This window comes from Amyelois transitella, chromosome 12, assembly GCF_032362555.1.
Source record: "Amyelois transitella isolate CPQ chromosome 12, ilAmyTran1.1, whole genome shotgun sequence".
Taxonomy (NCBI): Eukaryota; Metazoa; Arthropoda; class Insecta; order Lepidoptera; family Pyralidae; genus Amyelois; species Amyelois transitella.
Window position 1 is genome coordinate 3764815 of NC_083515.1, and position 20393 is coordinate 3785207.

Here is a 20393-nt window from a genome sequence, read left to right on the forward strand (position 1 = left end):
TCAAGGGTATACCGATACCAACGGGCTCAACTTCGATGGCGGACAAGTAGAGAAACATTGCAATTGCCAACTAACAAACCGAAGCAGCACCACCCTTGTTGTCCGCGAGTTCATCCTCAGGTATGAACTGAAAAAAGCTTATATCCTTATCCCTGACCTCACGGTATTATTTTAGTGCGTTGATACTTAGATGTCTTCGTCGTATATGCTCGTAGGTAGTTAAGTAACTGAAAAATGGCAAAAATCTCACTCATTATTTGCAAGAGGTGATACAATTTTAGGTATCGAAATTGGTAAATTTTCGTTACTTTTAAAACTCAAGTGAAAAGTCTGGAACATCGATGTATGTGATTTAGGCGCAAGCTGCAAATAGGTACATAGTACATATTAAATCATATCATAAAATCCATTACAAGTTAAAAATACTGTAACAGTAATAGATTCATATACCTAATACAAGTAACGCGTATACTCGTAAGAAAATCAAAGAATATACGTAAAGGACTTATTTGTCGTAAAATGAAATATAAAATGGCTTCGACTGTATAATAAAATATTCGTTGAGGATTTACAAGTCAGCTTCCGTAGTGAGGTGGTGTATTGTATTTTGATCTTGCACAGTCGCACAAATGAAAGACACTAACAGATGTGACACTTCCTGTAATAAATGCATACTGTCATCACTCATAGATACTATTTTACGTATAACGAGTTACATGCTCCTGGCTTTAATCTCGGTTGCACCCTCAACTATCTGAAGAAAAGCCCGACGTGGGCCTATGACCTCCACAACTTTTGTGGAGGCACGTAACACTTTTAAGGTCAAAGCGACAATTACGGGCAATTGTTGAAACCAATCTGAAAGAAATCTTTAGGTAAATAAGAAACAATAGCTTTTATAAATTTCCCGCAAATTGATTGATTCATTTAATCAAACTTTGTTATCTACATCCGGATTTCAAACTAAAAGCATTATCTAACAATAGATCTTTTAATTCAGCCATAATTGAATTCTCGGATTTTAATTTTATATAAATTCTACAAAAAATGATTTCACTCTAGTAAATTTCAATTCTCTGGCTATTTTATATACAGACGAATGGGAGAAAGGTGGATGAGGAGGCCGCGGTAGGGGGGGGAGGCGAGGAGCCCCTCGGCAGGCCGAGCCTGTTGCGCGTACCTTCCCTGTCCGCCGCCGATCTTGAGGTAACTTTACACGTATCTCGCACGAACATTAATCTAATTATTTAACGCCAGGACTGTTGTTAATAATGTATGAAAGGTTTGGAATATTTATAAGCGTTAGTTTATACTGACACTTTCATAGTAAGAATCGGTATGGAGTTTAAGATTATAAAAGGTATGTTGGTGTTTATATCAGCTGCTGACTTTAAAGATTGGAGTCTATAGACAGCATACAAATGTTACCCTGATCAATCGTTGTTCACAGTTGGCTGTCTGCTTGATACGAATGTGCCACAAAGATGTTTGTTTTTTATTCTTGGAATTACGAACTGATAAAAATATTCATGTTAGTCATCGATTCCCTTCTGTATTCGTATTGTGTTCAAAGAAATGTACTGATTTGACTAATTCGAAATCTTTGAAAGAATTCAAATTATTTCCATTCGATTCAATGTATTATTTATATCTAAATTCCCCTGTACATATGTTTCAATTTGTAAAATTCATAAATATTAATGCCACGCGTATGTAACAAATCCCTTACATTAGTAAATAGCGGTATACCAACCATATATAGATAAATTATTCAAATAAGAATATCTGTGATCAACAATGACCTAAATTAATCACAGACTTGCACAGAAATAAAGTGTTTGGCAAATAACTGACTCCAGTTGAAGTAGGATAAGACTTGACAAAGATATTGCCAAATAATTACCGATATTGTGTGCTAAAACTGTTAATCCTCCGCCGTGTAAGTCCCTTCATAAAAATATCTCATCACAAACTTTGACTGTTCCTGACAATATCGCGTAAGATCTCTAAAGAACAACACGCTTAAGAACAATAAAATAACAATATAAAAATTCCCGTTTATATTTAATGCATGAGGATGCATGATTATACATATTACACATGGCTAATCCAGCAGCTGTATTTGGACAGATGAGAAACTCATTCAGTAACGAATAGTAACATGACGGTAGCTTATGTAAAATTAAGTAAGCAATGACGTCACCACAGTCGCATTTTCCCAACTGGCAGTAGCTGCAGCTAACAAATGACCGTCAATACAGAACGCCTCCAATCTGTCGTTGCTCTCGCCGCCGTCCCTGGCTCGTCGGCGGTCGTCAGTCATGTTCAGTGACACGGTGCTGCTCCACACACCTAATTCACCGCACTTGGCGCATCCGCATAATGTATGCTCGTCAGAGAAAATGACACAGACAGGTAAAAATATTGATGATATCAATTATCGAAAATTCAATTTCGTGCGTAGATTTGATGATGAGCTTGTGTGCGTTCAACTAATTTTGAAATATTCCAAATATGAGTATCTGGGTGATGTAATCTATCAAGGAAGCAACCTGTTGCTTCTGATTTCTTGAAACGAGTATTGTATTTTGACAATGATTATGTAACCTTAATTTATTAAAAACTCTTTCCCTCAATTTCCACAAATATTTCTGCACTTCCCTCCCAATTATGATAGATTTTAATAAAAGAACAAATTGGTTAACAAAAGTCAATAATTTGTAGATTCATTGTGTCAACGCGATTGGCTTAAGAGCCAGAGTGGTGAGTCTAGAGATGGTAGATCTAGACGAGTATTAGAGGGGCATGTGCAATCTGGTCTCCATTTCTCGCTTTTCTTCCACTGTATCTTTATAGAAATACAGACAAACACTAGTAGAACAAAACGCCTCTTTATAATCGGTGAAATTTCCTTCAATTTGATTTTGCTTACCCCTCTCAGCATAGCGTATGTTATTACTTCACCGTTTAATTGTGTTACCTTTTCTTTCTTCTAAAATCTTGAAAGTATCATCGTGACCAAATATTGGTACATGAGTTACTACGTTAAACTCAGAACGATTTATTGCAACCTATATGGATACTTTCAAGAAAATTATTAAATTGTTTTACATGAATTTAGGTTTTATTGATCACAAAACGTATTATCACAACGAGATAAAGCAAAACAAAAAAAAATCCCGTTATGATAATTCAAAAATCAACTAGACATTATATACCTGCACAAATATTAATTTTCTTGGTGTGGGTGTAGAATTCGACCTGCCGACAGGCGACACGGCTGAAGAAAAAGCCGCAGCTGGAGGCACCATGTCCTGCCAAGAATTGCTAGCTTTATCAGGGGCATTATCTGCAGCACTACCAACTGGCCAGGTCGCCTTGGATTCTTTCTTTGAGGAACTAACAAAGGGGATTAGTAAAAGAGCTGGAGAAGAAAAAATGGATACAAAGGTATTTTTAGAAAAAAAAAATTATAGGTAATTCGAACTGATATAAAAAACTTCTGAAATGATTCAGATTAATTTGTGTAACAATTAATGAAAACTGTAATTCTAAAAAGCAAAATTAAATTAATTTTTATTATGATGAGGTATTCTTTCCTTAAGTTTATTGCTCTTTACAGACAATAGAAATAGAAGACTTTTCATGCTGTGCTGATCTCATAGCAGCTGATGCCGCAGCAAAAGAAACGAGGAAGAATCGTTTCGCAAACGCATGGTCGTTGTGTTGGAGAAAAGTATCAAGATTGTTTTCTTGGATGCGTAAGCATATCAAAAACATGGTCAACCACAAATATTTTCAGCAAGGTAATTTAAGTTGGTCAAGTTCAAAGAAGAAACTTCTTTTTATAAGACATGGTTTAAAAATATATTTCAAAAGCCAAAATAAACAATCAAATAAAACTCCTCAACCACTTGTCTATTTTAGATATTATTTTTCAGGTATTCTACTAGCTATTCTTATCAATACTTTATCAATGGGCATTGAATATCATAACCAACCCGAAGAACTAACAGTGATAGTAGAAATCAGTAACGTCGTATTTTCGGCAATATTCGCGGTTGAGATGTTGCTTAAAATCATCGCCGAGGGACCATTCAAATACATTTCCAACGGATTTAACGTTTTCGACGGAGTTATTGTGATATTGAGGTAAGTTTTTCTCAATATTTATTTCAGAAAGGCTGCTGGTAAAATTTATAGTCAGAATACTAATAATATATATATATATAATAATATATACTTGAAAAATAAATATAGAGAAAAACTTTTTAAGCACCAGTCATATTTTCAATGTAGTATTTAAATAAAAAAAGGTTCAACTATCAGTACAAAATGGCATCAGCTCGCTCAATTTGTGGAATGGCAATATAAATTTTTCATTTTTAACTTTGAATTTCAGTTCAGGAAAGTTTATTTGATTCATGAAAATTGATCATAAAATTTTACTGGTATTTAAAACCATCTTAAAATTTATGACATGTCGCGTTTTAATTCAACTAATAGTCAATTGAGGCATTTACAATTTGTAAATATGTTAATTATTTTACATGAAGTGCATTTGAGCTGGCCCAAAGTATGCGGAATGATACAACGGAAATGGCTGGCAGCTCAGGGCTCTCAGTGTTACGCACATTTCGACTGCTGCGGATACTAAAATTAGTCAGATTCATGCCAAATCTGCGAAGACAGTTGTTTGTTATGCTCAGGACTATGGACAATGTGGCCGTCTTCTTCTCTCTACTCGTCCTCTTCATATTTATATTCAGGTAATTTATCTTTGAAAAATAATGTCTATCTTCAATTTGTTATATCATTGAAACTGAAGAAATCGGATGTATAATTTAATTAAAGGAACAGAAATAAAAATAATGAAATAAATTGCATGATTTAAGATATTGCTAAAAAAAGGGACTTTGCCTATTTAAAAATCTTCTTAAAATAAATTCAAAACTGCTGTTTCTGTTTATTAAGGTATCCTTTCAAAAGCTCACTTCATTTTATTTTATTATTTTAAGTTATATTAAAAAATTATTATTAATCAAATAATAAAATTTATTTTTAATTTAGGAAACTGTAATCTTAATATTCTTGAGGTAAAGCTACGTTACTATGCCCTATAACTTACCTATCTTCTTAACTGGAACAAACCTCAAACCCTTAATTACACTAAAAACTTTCATTTTAATTATTGCCATCTGTGCTGTAGTTATTTTCTAAAGTTTTATACGTATTAAAATTATGCAATCTCTTTGATTGCGCATTTCTGTATTTCATTTTCTCTAAAATGCAAAGCTGAAGAAAATTTTATCAGACTCCATAAATTGACATTCGTACCTACTAAACTATTCCCCTGCACCCCTTACCTGTGCACTAACTTTAAGTGAGTTCTCCTCTTTTGTTTCATTACTGTCCTTATATTTTTATCAGTAACTTCTTCTCTTTGACATTCAACAATACACTGCCACTATCCACACTCTTGACAACTTTTTCTCTTCTATATCTTTTAGTCTTTCACGCTTTTGTGCTTTTTGTCCACTTCAATTTATTTATACCTGCACTATTCACTTGTCATTTTAGATTATCAACCTTTCTCTATGTATCGTATTTATATGTTTTCAAATTTCCTCATTTATATATGGAAAGGATTCTAGTATTCGTATTAATCGTATGTTGCGTGATAACCGTTCAGCATCCTCGGTATGAACCTCTTCGGGTGCAAATTCTGCGAGAAAGATGAAGAGGGCGACCAAGAGTGCGACAGAAAAAACTTTGATACTCTATTGTGGGCCTTTGTCACGGTGTTTCAGGTATTAAACATTTTAAATTAAAGTACCCTAACAGACAATCCAGAAACAGACTGAACTTGCAACATTACTAAACGCTTACCTTCGGGTTTGTCAGCAGTCTACACTCACGGCAATGACAACAATAGAAGGTTGTCTTTGACGGCTAATCGACTAACCACGTGACGAGTACACACAAATTGACTTTCCACTTTGCTGCAAGACACTTTCTTCAGACAGAAGTCGATATGTCTTTCAGAATTTAACATTGGAATTCGGAAGTCAAAATCTTCTTGCAGTATTGTGCGTTGTCAAGCAGGCGTTCAGTCGCGTAATCGCTAACCTAGAACCCGCATAGTGAGATAGAGAACCATCGTAAAAATTGATCCTACATCATCTAGTGTCACGATCATCATGTTGTTACGTACAGTACTCCCATCTAAATTGTCAAGAGCACATAACTTAGACAAAGAGCTTGGTTGAACAGTAGGTTAGCTTGAGGTGGAAAAGAACCGAGTCGGGGGATTAACCTATTCATTAACTCCTTACTCCTGATTCAACTGCACTCGGTCAAAAATATAATATCTATCACTTGCATGCTGCTTCTATTATTTAGATCTTATTATGAACTCGGCACAAAAAAGTGCATTTACGTTTCAAATAATAATGTTATATAACTTTTTATAAAAAATTAAGTAAATTCACTTTTTTGCAATGTTCCTTCTTCGTATTAACTTCAGTAATCTAATTTTCTGTATATCCCTTCTCTGGAACTTCAGATTTTATATTGCTATACGATTGGCCCATTCACCTTACTTTTCTCATTTCTATTTGCATCTTTCGGGATATGTTTTCATCTTATTTTTTTTATTAAATGCATTTAATTTGAATGATTATGATGCCACGTGTCTGATCAAAATATGAATGAATACAAATCTTATCTTTTCTGCACTTTTCTTTTGCCTATTTTACTATTTTTATTTTTTCTGCATTTTATTCTTATTAATACAATTATAATATGAGGCAGTTTATAAAGAATGAATTATAATATTGGTTACTTAATATAATTTACATATTATGAGGTCTGTAATGCACTAAAATAAATAACCCAATGTATAATTATTGTATTTTATTATATTTTTATTCATATTGAACTGTTTAGTAGCGTGCTCAAAGCGTTAACACTGTTGAACCATGTGGCTATAATTCTAATTGGTTAAGTTCCTCGACCTATGTATGTCACAAAATAACAACTAATTTACCGCTTATAATTTTGGCATAGTATCAGCAGGTTATAAATATTTAAGGAACCAAAACATCATACAAATAATTTGATCTTCATCATTGGAAACTAGTTTCACTTACCACTTCATACATTCATCCAATGGCAATGAGGCAGTAGATATAATCGCGTATACACCTCTTTCTCGAAGTTGTTGGCAAGAACTTTGTGTTTGCACTATTTGATATGAAACAAACATATTCAGAATAAAATAAACACAAGCATTAAGTAAAATAAGTTCTGTTTCGTGGAGGTTACAGTGTTAACGTTGCGTACGCAGTAATTTGTCATCAGGATGATTCAAACGCGGCGTATGCGCATAGCATTTTCTTTTCTTTCATTTTTTCATCGGCCCCGCCACGCGCAGTATTCTGGGCATGTATCTATTCGGTGGTAAGTTTTGCAAGTACGTTGAAGACAACGGCACCGAGCGAGATTGTACCTGCCCCGAGATCGTCACGCATCACCCCAAGTGTGAATGCGACAGGAAACATTTTAATAACATCCTCTGGGCTACTGTGACCGTCTTTCAGGTAAGCCTTGAGTGATGTTAGACAAGGTACAATATAGTACGGTTTATTTTGCGAACCCTATTAGGACATGTTTAGCTACCGCGTTTTTCTCGTATACACCACCCAAAAAAATGTGTTAATGAGTCTTACTTGAAATCTCCTGTAATCTTGTGAGTTAAGACTATTCAAATGAATTGGTCATTCACATTACTAAGTCTGGCATACGCGAGAGATCCGCTGTCGTAGTTAGATAACTTGTTAAGTTTAGATTTTATGTAATGCATCTTTGAGGAGCGCTCCGTAATTAGTTGCATCTTGCTTTAGTAGAGCTTTTGTAGTCTTAGAAAGTGCTGGACCCTTATGCTTGTGTACTCAAATCGCCCCAATTGTGTTCCCTTCATTACCAGAAAACCTAATCCTGTATATTAGTTTACACTAACACAACAACATAACACTTAATAACACTAACACGCTGTTTATTAACAGATATTTTTATCTTTCGTTTAAGTTTATTTGTTAACATAATATTACATACACCAAGGCACGACTGAATACAATATGACAGCACACCTTGCTTATTTTGATTTATTAAAGAAATTCATGATATTTGATGATTTTGATGTGGTAGAGTGACTTGCTGTAGTTGAACGAAGCCTCACTTTGATGTGACTTTTCAGGTGTTAACACAGGAGGATTGGAATGTTGTGTTGTTCAACGGTATGGAAAAAACAAGTCACTGGGCCGCGTTATATTTTGTGGCGCTCATGACTTTTGGCAATTATGTTCTATTCAATCTACTCGTAGCCATACTCGTTGAGGGATTCAGTTCTGAGGTAAATATAAGCAATTCATTATGAACGCTAACTTATATATCAATGTAAAATGTCTGCATAGATGTTCTGTATATTGTTGCAAGATTTTCAAATTTCACTCACTTGTATATATCAATGTCAAATACTAAAATTCTTGAAATAAAGATATAAAAGCGAAAATATTAATACAATTTTTTTTAAATGTGTTTTAACACATATTCACGTATTCCAGCGAAATGAACGAAGAGAGCGCGAACAGCGCGAATTGGCAAAATCGAAATTATCTAATGAATGTTTTTCGGACAACAATGAATTACAATACGATGAATCAAATTCTGGGTCACATTCGAGTGACAGTTTTTCTCAGGTAAAATAAATGAAATGAAAAGTCTGTCTTAAATTATTTCGGAGTAATTCTTATCAGTTTATCTTAAATTTGATCTTCTTTTATTTTATTAGCTTTAAAACATACAATATACACTTTAAAATGATTCTAAAGATATGTTCATAATAAAATTGTATTTCTTCTCATATTAAATCAAAAATTCTTAACCATACTAACCAATGTCAAACTAACAAGTGTAGACTCGGATCCCATGAAATAAAACAGTTGAAAGATTTCAAGAAAAATCCTGTCTCACAGAACGAAATAAAAAACTACTGGCGCTCAGCAGACGACGTACGTAAAGCCAAAGACGACGTGAATGGTCACAAGGATAAAGCGAAGGCGCGACGTAAAGCGAAATCCTCAAGCCATCATCCCACATTGTGCAAAGACTGCGCGCAATCCAATAAGTGTAACTTACAGAAGGTGAGTATCTGAATTAGGATTTGTCGCATCTATTTCTGTTGCTTAGATTGAAATATTCGATTTCGACGTTCTGAAATCTTCCTTTTAGATATTTGCACACCTCAATCTCACCATAACGGATAAAATTTTCGATTAAGTTTTATTTAACATTAAACTATTATTCCAACTTTTTATTCCAGTCCAATAAACAGAATTATTTATAGGTAGAGTGCTTAGCGAACAATATCAACATCGTAATATTCAAACGACAATAGGCTGAGCAAACACAAAACGCGAACTTTCCGAGTTTCAAAGGCACATTAGAAGCGAGTGCAAACATCAGATTTCTACATGCGAAACCACTACTGAACAAATTATAAAGTCACTCCAACCAAACCTCTTTATTGAAGTTATACACATACATTGTAATAGGTCTTTTGACGTCCCTATTTCACAAAGGAATTATTTAAGCAGTAAATATTCGAAAAGCATATTGTTACAATCCATTCCGTTATTACAATACAATGTCTTACCGTGGAAATATAAGGTTTCTCGGTCAAGGACAAGGATAAATTATAAAATATATGTATAACGAAAAGTGCGGCATCATTAAGCTCAGTAGCGCTCCTACTCGTAAACAAATTTATTTTACTTTTAATTTATGTTCAACAACCGACATGTTTTTATCAATTCGTTTCAAACAATAAGTACCACACCGACTATGTACTAGTAATACCTAATTGATGATTAGTGAGTTCTGAAAAAAAAATTGTTTAGTTTGAACCAAAAAACCTACAACAGTAACACCAAGTTGTAAACAGACGCAAGCAAAGAAATCAATGCCATTATTTTAATTAATTCTTATTCCTCTTTTCTACAAGCCAGCCAATGTTGAAACAATATTATTTTTCCAGGAGTCAAAAATGTTGGCAAACAATGCAGGAGCAGAATCCGCCATGGTACCGATGATTACTCATACAGCGGCCACTCCGCAAGACTCACCGTCCACCACGTTAGAACCCGGCGCATCTTTCAGAGATTTCAACATGGCGCTAAGCTTAGAGCGATCTTCCATGCTTTCCAGTCTAGATTCTATAGATCGAACCTCTGTAAGTATAAATTAATTGTCATGAACTTTTCTTATTTAATGTTTAATTATTTATTATATCAACTTGTGTCGATAGTTGATGTAATCTTAAAATCCAATGTATTTTAAATGAATTGTATTTATCTTTCAGTGCACAAGTATACCTGGTCTTCTAAAGCCACCGAACAGCTACACCCTTACTCTCCATTCCGCTGCTGCCCAATTAGGAGCTGAAAAAGCACGTCTTCCACCAATGTCCTTAGCTCCTCCCCCTTTAACACTAGCCTTTCCACCAATCAGAACCTCTGGATCAACAACACCAACCACCCCGAGATCTATCCCCAGCCCAATTATGCCAGAGAAAAACTTACATATCACGATTATGAAAGAGGATAATTTGAATACCAGCGAAAAATCCAGCCTTTTGAGTTCCCAAAAGTAAGTTGTTTATGAATATAGTAATTAAGCATAATAAGCCTAAAGTGTAAAGTCTTCTAAACTAAAATAACATTTCTACCTAGGAGCATAGCTGTAACTAGCCCAGGTGCCAATGAAGACAAATGCAGAGTACAAAGAGGGTACAGTTGGAGGCTCTCCAGGCCCAGTCTGCGAAGGAAACCAAAACACAGGACCGGTTCCGATTCTGACGCTGTCATACTGAACAATGGACGTGATCATGCTACTTGTAACGGTAATGATAAAGCTCTCAGCTCTAAAAAATATTCATGACTAAGTAAGATTCCCTTAATAAATTCTTCAGAAAAGTATGTCATCAAACTTAACAATTTACTTTAATTTCTTTTATGTATATATTTAATTGAACCCAATTATATTCATCTGTCGTTTACTTTATTTTAAGACAGCCTTAGATATATTACAAATATTATTTACTACAAATTTAGGTTCCGGTCTCCGGAAGAACGAGTTGCTGTTATCATCAACGATAGTGATAAAGAACGACACCCAGTCAGAACTTCCCAACAATCGATCTCGCTCCCAACTACCAGCGCCCCGGGTATTAGCGCCGCCTGCAGCGAGACGCGTGTCCGCTCATACTGCACCACTTCTGCCAGATGTAAGTTGTCACCTCACCTTGTAACCAGTCACTATTAGACTAAACAATCAAGCTTTATCATTGACTATCTCATATGCACAAAGTACACTGCAGGACATAAGATTTTCACCTTCATTTGTTGAAAGCGTACATTGATTGACTATCTGCAACTTTAGTAAACAGCTTCCTACACTGCTTATAGCTTGCTAGTACAGTACACCTGCAAACTCCATATATTACTTTAATATCATTGCTATGCAAAACAATTATTTTCAAGTGGCACAGCCACTGTTCTACTATTAAAGTCATGAAAACTGCACTAAATCAGACACGCTCACGCTCAAGTTCCAATCTCGATCGCAACTAATAGATTGCCTCTCTACCACCTGATTACTGTAATAAATTTTAAACATTGCGCAGTTTTAAAATATTCTTCGAAAGTATACAAAGACAATTTATTGAGGTATCAAAGATTTAATTAGCTCCCCTTTTATTCTATCTTTTTTTGCCAAGGTCTCGTGGAAAGCTCCGGAAGCTGGCTTCTCGTCGGATTCTACTGTTCGCTTGGATACTGTAAAACCTCCGCCTCATAGACTTTCCCTCACTAATGACTACCTCACAGGTAAGTTTCTACATTCACCAATTGCATTATAAACTAAATTTCAATTGATGGTCAATCATGTCCGTCTGATACTGAAGCAGAAGCATTATATGAGCCAGTTGCTTTCTTAACCGCCCAGTTCATAAAAATCAATCAGGCGTAAGGCTTATAAACTAAAGATTCATCTTTTAGGCAATGGGCTACTTACTTGACACTATCACTGAAACTTAATGCCAAGTAAGAGACGACATATGTATAACAATTTCTAAAATAAATTCGCTGATACGACCGCGTTATGTGCGGTGACATTACACACGTTAGACACCCTTTTCATGAGTGAGAAGACACTGTTTTTTCAGTCATGAAAATGTCGAAGCGAAAAGCGGAATACGTGGGCGAAAATCGTAAATTCGCCTTGTTAAGCCTTCTCTGTCTGTGTATTGGAGATATGGTCGATTTTTTTTTATATCGTTAGAGAATGTATATTTTATCAAATAAAAAAATAATCTGTTTAAATCAAAGGAATCGGAATGATGTGAGAAAAAAATAACAAAATTGTATTAAATTTGTAACTATACCTACGAATATGTCTAGCAACACTCGCAGTTTTTTCCTAGTTAAATAATGAGACGGAATATAAATACATTATATTGACTGCTGGTAGTGATTACATTGACAGATTTACCAGTACTTATCACTTCAATAGTCTTATATTATTCCGAATTCTTATTTGATCTAATGTTTGATGGTGCTGTAGTCTTTTATTATTTGTGTACCTAATAAAGATTAAATGAATAAAATATTACCAAAAATTCCTCATTTAGTGACGACAGTATCTGACGTGAAGGCTAGCAACCTGGTGCCTCCTGCTGGTCATGTGGCCCAGATTGCAGCCCGGCCTGCCAGGAACGAGCCGCCATTACCAGTCAGGCCAAACAACCAATCACTACCGTTAATTAAACAGATCAATGAAGAGGTAATACATTTTTTTTTGCAACATCTCAATACACTTAATCCATATTTTTAGTTCGTTTAGGTTCTTTACTTTACTCATTATTGTTTCAGATAACGATAAGTAATAATAACTCGTGTATTCTGTCAGGAAGATTCAACCACAGAAGATTCAGATTTAAGGATCTTTTTCGATTTATGGAACCAACAGGGTGTCTTAAGGAAAAAGAAGACTACTCCTTATACATATTTTCTCCACAAAATAAGTACGTTGCTGCTATAATATTCTCTATAATCCACTTAAATCAATTCTCATCTTTCATCCCAAATGTCACAACTTATAAAAAGCATTATAAAAATAAACAATATATGTAATCCAATACTTTTGCCATCCATCAGAAAACGTATGAACAGTTATAACATTACTAGCGGAAGCTTTCACGAATCGATCCCATCAATGTACTCTTGATGTTCTCGATATCCGATTCATGAAATTCTCAGGAGGGATTTACCATGAAGGATCCGTGTTTCTTTTTCAGACGTATTAGTTACAGGGATAAAAGAGAATAAGGATTAGCTTTATGTTACAAACAATTCCTGTTCGTAAAAGTTTATTAGTTTTGTCCTATCTAGGTTGGTAATATTCACTACTGGCTCTATAATTTGTTGTAATAAGATCCGTACTTATGAGAAAGACACACTTATATAGTGAGTTCCACCATATTATTAACGGTAACAAGCAGCCAAATCTACTAAGCGGATAAGCAACACGTGCCCAATATCAAAATTGTTATAACTAAGCGTTTTGATGCAACTCAAACCTAGATTTTGATTAATTAATATATTGTCTTATATTTTTTTTTATTCTTAGGTAAAACACAATCAACTCCACGTACCTTACCTATTTTATATTGCTTTTAGGATGCGTAGGTTTTGCACATGGATGGTGACCAGGAGTTGGTTCGACAACATTGTGCTACTTTTCATAGCCCTGAATTGCATAACATTAGCTATGGAAAGACCCAACATCCCACCCGACTCCAAGGAGAGAGCCTTCCTCTCTAGTGCCAATTACGTTTTCACCGCCGTGTTTGCAGTCGAAATGTTTATAAAGGTAAATCCTTTTGATTCTGTGTAATCTTTATTGAGAAACGTTTGCACCGCAATCAGAATTTGTTTCGGAAATTTGTTGGTTTGATTGTACAATTAATGTTTCACTTAATTTGAATTTTAAATCCCTGATATTATGCGATTTAATGATAAATATTCGAAGGTATATTTTAAATTGCTCTATTATATACGTGTACGTATCCGACCGCCACAATTTGATATCGAAAAGTATTAACATTTACATAGCCGAAAAATTTATTTTTTATAATAATGGAATATACTTTACTGAGTTACTGATAAAACTTTGCACAAACTGCTGGGTCAAGTGATTTAAAATTTGACATGCAGGTTCCTTGTGTGTTGAGGACCAACAGAACATTTCCTGAAGAATTCCTGCGAGAACGGAAATAAACGGATTGTTTTTCGTTTTACGCAGGCAGATCCGCGGGCTTTATAGTGCACATCGTAAACAAAATTTATTAAATCTTTTGCAGGTGATAGCATCTGGCATGTTTTATGGTCCCGAAGCTTACTTCACTTCAGGATGGAACATCATGGATGGCTCTCTAGTGATTATATCCATCATTGACCTGTTGATGTCTCTTATCTCAGAATCTAGTCCAAGAATATTCGGAATTCTTAGGGTGAGCTTATTTTAAAACATATTTAAATTTGTTGCACACATTTTCAAAGCCAGTTAAGTCCTAAATGCTAAACATAATGATTGACATTAATTACCACTGCAAGTTTTAAATACAGCGAGAGCTTTTCATTTCATCATAATGTAATCACCCACCTTAATTACTTATCTTGAAAAGTTGTCTGTTTTATAACAAACTGAGTTTTTTTCAATGTATTGTATTGTTTTAGGTATTTAGATTACTACGGTCGCTAAGACCATTGCGAGTAATAAACCGGGCTCCAGGGTTGAAACTAGTTGTACAAACTCTTTTGTCCTCATTGAGACCCATCGGAAACATCGTGCTTATCTGTTGTACATTTTTCATCATATTTGGTATTTTAGGAGTGCAGGTAAAGTACAACCTGGTTACTTTTTTTAACCAACTTATGAAAATCAAAATATGCTTCATCGAAAGTTCTACATGTAATTTAAAACTCTTTTCCTCAAATTTTAGTTGTTCAAAGGAGCGTTTTTCTACTGTGAAGGTGCGAACATAAAAAACGTGAAGAATAAGACTGACTGCTTAGCCATAGAAGGCAATGTGTGGGTGAACAGAAAATATAACTTTGACGATTTGGGAAAAGCTTTGATGTCATTATTCGTTCTCAGCTCAAGGGACGGTTGGGTCAATATAATGTATACGGGGTTGGATGCAGTCGGCGTTGATCAACAGGCAAGTGAAAGTTTAATCAATGTTGTAACATCTTCTTTTCAAAATTGTGACTGAATCTACAATAACTAAATATATCTTTTTCTTTCAGCCAATTGTCAACTATTCGGAATGGCGCCTTCTTTACTTCATTGCGTTCATATTACTCGTGGGATTCTTCGTGTTAAACATGTTTGTAGGTGTCGTTGTAGAAAACTTCCATCGATGTAGGGAAGAGCAAGAAAAAGAAGAGAGAGTACGGAGAGCCGCTAAACGTGCTCTTCAAATGGAGAAGAAAAGACGAAGTGAGTCTTCTATAGAAAAATAAGTTCCCTTTTATTGTAAGCCTTTGTAACATGATTTTATATCAAAACTATAGTTAAACTTTGCGTTAATACGATTAATTTACTTTTTTGTTTCAGAAATGCATCAAAGACCATATTACTCCGACTACTCACAAACGCGTCTTTTTGTCCATAATGTTGTTACCTCTAAGTATTTTGATTTGGCTATTGCTGGTGTCATTGGTCTCAACGTAGTCACAATGGCCATAGAATACTATAGAATGCCTCCAGCTTTGCAGTATGCTCTTAAAATATTTAATTATTTCTTCACTGCAGTCTTCATACTAGAAGCACTGATGAAATTAGTAGCGTTAGGATTTAAAATATATTTAAAAGACAAATGGAATCAACTTGACGTGATAATCGTTATTTTATCCATAGTTGGTATAGTTTTAGAAGAGTTAGAAACAAATATAATTCCTATCAATCCAACTATAATGAGGGTTATGAGGGTATTGAGGATAGCTAGAGTGTTGAAATTATTGAAGATGGCTAAGGGAATACGAGCCTTACTGGATACGGTGATGCAAGCGTTGCCACAAGTCGGAAATTTGGGACTGCTATTTTTTCTACTCTTCTTTATATTTGCCGCATTAGGGGTGGAGCTTTTTGGAAGATTGGAATGCTCTGATGAGATTCCATGCCAAGGTACGTTCATTACAATTATATGCATCAAAAGCTTTCAAGAACAATTAGACGAAAATCATCGTAGATTATCCAGTTTTATTGTGTAAAAAAAAGTCTTTAAAACATCACAATTTTTAAATTGGCTTTACAGTAGATGCTCTTGATCACTTAATTCGATATCAGTAACAAGTTCAAAATTACAATTATTTCGTTTTTAGGGCTTGGTGAGCACGCCCATTTCGCCAACTTTGGTATGGCATTCCTCACTCTTTTCCGAGTGGCGACCGGAGACAACTGGAACGGCATCATGAAGGACACTCTACGCGAAGACTGCGACAGTTCCGTCGACTGCGTGCGCAACTGTTGCGTGTCCACCGTCATAGCGCCCATATTCTTTGTTGTCTTTGTACTGATGGCGCAGTTCGTTTTGGTCAACGTTGTGGTTGCTGTAAGTATTAACACTGTAAACAAAAATATCTATTTCTTAACACATTACTAGGCTCCGCCCAGGTGCGACATTTATTGAATTTCCAAATTCCTCAGCTAGAACACCCAGGCATATCTTGATTATTATTTACTCAAGCATAATCCGGGTTTCATATGCCTAACGCACATAAGTAGAAAAAGGACTTATCATATTTTGAAAATCCAAGCAAAAATGTTACGACGTAGACGAGGAATATTTTTTCATATCTTACACTTTTTTTTATTTTAGGTATTAATGAAACACCTAGAAGAATCCCATAAGCAAATGGAAGATGAAATTGATATGGACGTTGAATTAGAACGAGAATTGGAAAGAGAGGCTGACGATGAAGAAGACAGAGCTCTTTGCCGCGCTCTTGAGCAGTGCATGTCGCCACCACGACCCTTGAACAAGGTACCCTCACTCCCCGCCAATTTCACATACAGCGAGCCAAAACAACCAGCACCGTCGCCCGCACGTAGACGACGCACCATGCACTCTCATCACGCTTTACTGCCTTCAGCATTACCACCAAGACGAGCCTCATTATCTCCTCATGCATTTGGACGACGTCGACAGGACTCCAGCTCGGAACCACCAGCAGCACTCTACGAAGAAGACGCTCGATTTATCGATGCAGATGATATTGATGAACTAGAGCCCGGCAGCCCGCCGCGACGCGACTCCTTCGTCAATAATAGAAGACAGCGCGTCGATAAAAGAAACTCCTTGAGAGGCGAAGAAGCCCGGCTTTTGCGGCCGGCTCCAGTCCTTCTTGCCGTTCCGTCGACTCGGCAAACTATTCGAATAAATTCCAAACGTAGATCTTCTACGGAATCGGCAGTCACTAGTGAAGCCAGCTACGGGTCAGCACGATCTCAGCCGCAGTTGATGGTCGAGAAGGCTGATCAACCGATTAGTGAAGGAGAAAAGATAAGAATAGCGATAGCTGAAAGGCGAAAGATGGAAGCGACAAAGCCGGAACCAGATGAGGTGGTAGAACTATCTGAGCAAGGCTCCTAGTCCAGGCGAGGCCGGCCGCTGCAACACCATGAAGTGTACATCTAGAAGTCACCTCATGTGACCTCTGAAGTACCTTCTCCCTGTCGTCCTCTCGTCTATCGTATGTGTGCTCAAAGATCAATGAATGTTTGGACTCGGTTGCGCAACAGTGTTACAGTGACGTTTAAATGAACTAATGATTTCAATATACTTTAGAGTGTTGCTAAATAATTCAACCGACTGTGTGATAAGATTTGGTACTTTAAAAGTGATTGTTTCCTTGTATTCTCTTCTAAACCTTTACCGAATGTTCCTTTTCCATTGCGGCCGGTTCAAAAATTTCATTAAAGAGACTTTAATTATTTAAGTAAGAATAAACTTAGGTAGATAGGAGTTAGAACTAGTCAATTGTTGTGGGGAATGATTTCTACGAGAGCTATAAAACACTTCGTAATTTTACTGGGTAATTAATTAGTACGGTGCTTACTGTTAAAAATTTTATTTGTTAAAATTGATGAATATTTGTATAGAAAGAGTTTTCGAAGAACCTCAACGAAATAAAGCAAGTGATAGTTTTTGTTTGTTGTTTAGCTGAATTGTTAACTGCTCGTGTGTCTGTTTAGTTATTAGATTTTATTTATACATCTTAAGAACGGGTTTCAGATCATTGAATCTAATAGTAATTAAGAATTGTATAATTCAACGTGAAAAAGCCTACACTGTAATTTGGTTTCGCATACTTATGTTACTATTTCTACCAGTTCTAGCCAACGATTATGTAGCTTAGCCTCGTAGAGAGTTGTTATTAGCTAGAACTTATCAATCTAATAAGTACAGAACCAACCGTTCGTGAATTGAATATTAACTCTCTAAAGATGAAAATATTTTCTGAATATAAATGGATCCTATTTTCTTACAGTCATGTACGTAATTTAGACGTGTAACTGGCAATACGCACATAAAATTAGGACGTAGTTTTTGGTAGACATTGCTGACCGCAGTATCTTGAACCATTAACCCATTACAAATTGCGGGCATAAAAAATAGTGGATTGGGAATTAACATAAGTTTTCTATGATTTGTGTGTTTAGCGATTCATATTAGCCGTGCCAAATCTACGATTACAATTTATAGCATACTTTTTCTACTATTTTAATTGATCACTTGCGTAGTAGCTTGTCTTATCTTTCAAACTTTCAGCTTGTTCGAATAGTTTAAGTGAGGGCCACCGTACAATTGATAATGTATGCCAAAGTAGCTAAAGTATAAAGGAAGTTTAGTTTTAACTACTGCTAGACTTATTTGAGAGCGCGGTGTGACTTGCGGTTCTTGTAAAGATGATGGAGACCTAGTTAGGGAAGTCAGCAATAAATTTTATACTTCGACTGTGCCTTTCCTATTTCTAATATATTAGCTTGTCGAATTGATTGGTGAGTAGACTCTGAACTTACATGTATACTGTAGGAGTTGAAGGGTAGATACATTACCTCTATATTAATTCTTGTTGAGACTCATTGAGTTTTTGTTGTGAGTCATGTGAAAAGTTTAATATGTAAGATAAACAAAGAAGGCAAAATAATTTACTTTATCATTCCGAACAAACTATCCTATTATGTATTCAATGAACGAGATAAAGTTGAAACTTTTAATGCTGCTTTTGTTACTTTATATTAAATTTATTCCACTGCATTTCTAATGGATTTTCTGGTAACTAAGTTTGACTTATCTGTTAATTCATCCTTCCAATAGTTTTGTCTTTGATTACACGATGTCTTCCACTTTTACTTGTTTTATGGATTTTAATTGATGTGGCATTGAATTTCTTATGTATGGGCATAAGGTTCTTTTCTTTGATAACGATGTTTAATAAAACATATTTATAACGACTTAAAAGTTCACTCTGAAAGAATTGATTCAATGGAATTTAGTAAGGATAAGTATAGCATTTTCGTGATAAACGTAAATTTCGTGATAAAATGAGTAATTGTTTTTCGATACTGAATGTATGGTAAATTTTAAGAAGTATGAACAATGTTCATTAGTTGAGTACACCTGTTAATCTTAGCTGGTGGTCTGTCAAAAGTTACGACAATGTTAGGTTGAAAAAATAAATTCTAAATTCTATGTCTGGCTTTTATTATTAATAAATAACACTTTTCTTACACCTATGATGTCAAGAACTCTATATCTATTACAGGCTATTGTCAAATATTTATTAAGCATGAATAATAAGGCATTTAAGTATTTGAAAAATGTAATTGCAAAATTTATATAATATTTAATAAGGCATTTGTTTAATTTAAGTGGTTCAGCAAAAAGGAAAAATAATGTCTCCTGTAATATTTTGATATCCGAAATGAACCCTCATACAATTTGTCTATAGACACAAAGGCGAGCAACAGGCGAGCTGAATTGAGTTTAGCAACAATCTTTGCGAGCGTCCTATCTTGTTTAGCGAGCGCTTACAATCTTATTTGCATAATTCCTTGAAACGAATTTTAATGGGTTCTTTATCATGTTGAACAACATAATGCCGTTTAGCAAAAACGTGAAGAAGCGCCTGTTTTATTATGAAGCCAGGGATTTACCTGTCATATGATCAAGGGTTAAATGCCAACCTAGCTCACGCAGCCGATGA

General features: G+C 35.2%; 1 protein-coding gene across 1 annotated transcript in view; it reads left to right on the forward strand.

Annotated features, from left to right (window-relative positions):
• Positions 1-19948, forward strand: part of LOC106142599 (voltage-dependent T-type calcium channel subunit alpha-1G) — a 49842-nt gene extending 29894 nt beyond the window's left edge. The window contains exons 9-34 of the mRNA XM_060946889.1: positions 6-120; positions 1096-1206; positions 2262-2415; positions 3254-3450; positions 3623-3806; positions 3942-4152; positions 4557-4769; positions 5693-5810; positions 8258-8413; positions 8625-8759; positions 9036-9203; positions 10097-10291; positions 10421-10707; positions 10791-10960; positions 11172-11344; positions 11837-11945; positions 12749-12900; positions 12990-13141; positions 13797-13989; positions 14480-14629; positions 14856-15017; positions 15122-15340; positions 15429-15621; positions 15739-16308; positions 16506-16735; positions 17003-19948. Of these exons, the coding sequence (XP_060802872.1) occupies positions 6-120; positions 1096-1206; positions 2262-2415; positions 3254-3450; positions 3623-3806; positions 3942-4152; positions 4557-4769; positions 5693-5810; positions 8258-8413; positions 8625-8759; positions 9036-9203; positions 10097-10291; positions 10421-10707; positions 10791-10960; positions 11172-11344; positions 11837-11945; positions 12749-12900; positions 12990-13141; positions 13797-13989; positions 14480-14629; positions 14856-15017; positions 15122-15340; positions 15429-15621; positions 15739-16308; positions 16506-16735; positions 17003-17776 (5491 nt within the window). The 3' untranslated portion in view covers positions 17777-19948. The remainder of the gene's footprint in view (positions 1-5; positions 121-1095; positions 1207-2261; positions 2416-3253; positions 3451-3622; positions 3807-3941; positions 4153-4556; positions 4770-5692; positions 5811-8257; positions 8414-8624; positions 8760-9035; positions 9204-10096; positions 10292-10420; positions 10708-10790; positions 10961-11171; positions 11345-11836; positions 11946-12748; positions 12901-12989; positions 13142-13796; positions 13990-14479; positions 14630-14855; positions 15018-15121; positions 15341-15428; positions 15622-15738; positions 16309-16505; positions 16736-17002) is intronic.
• Positions 19949-20393: the final 445 nt, after the last annotated feature.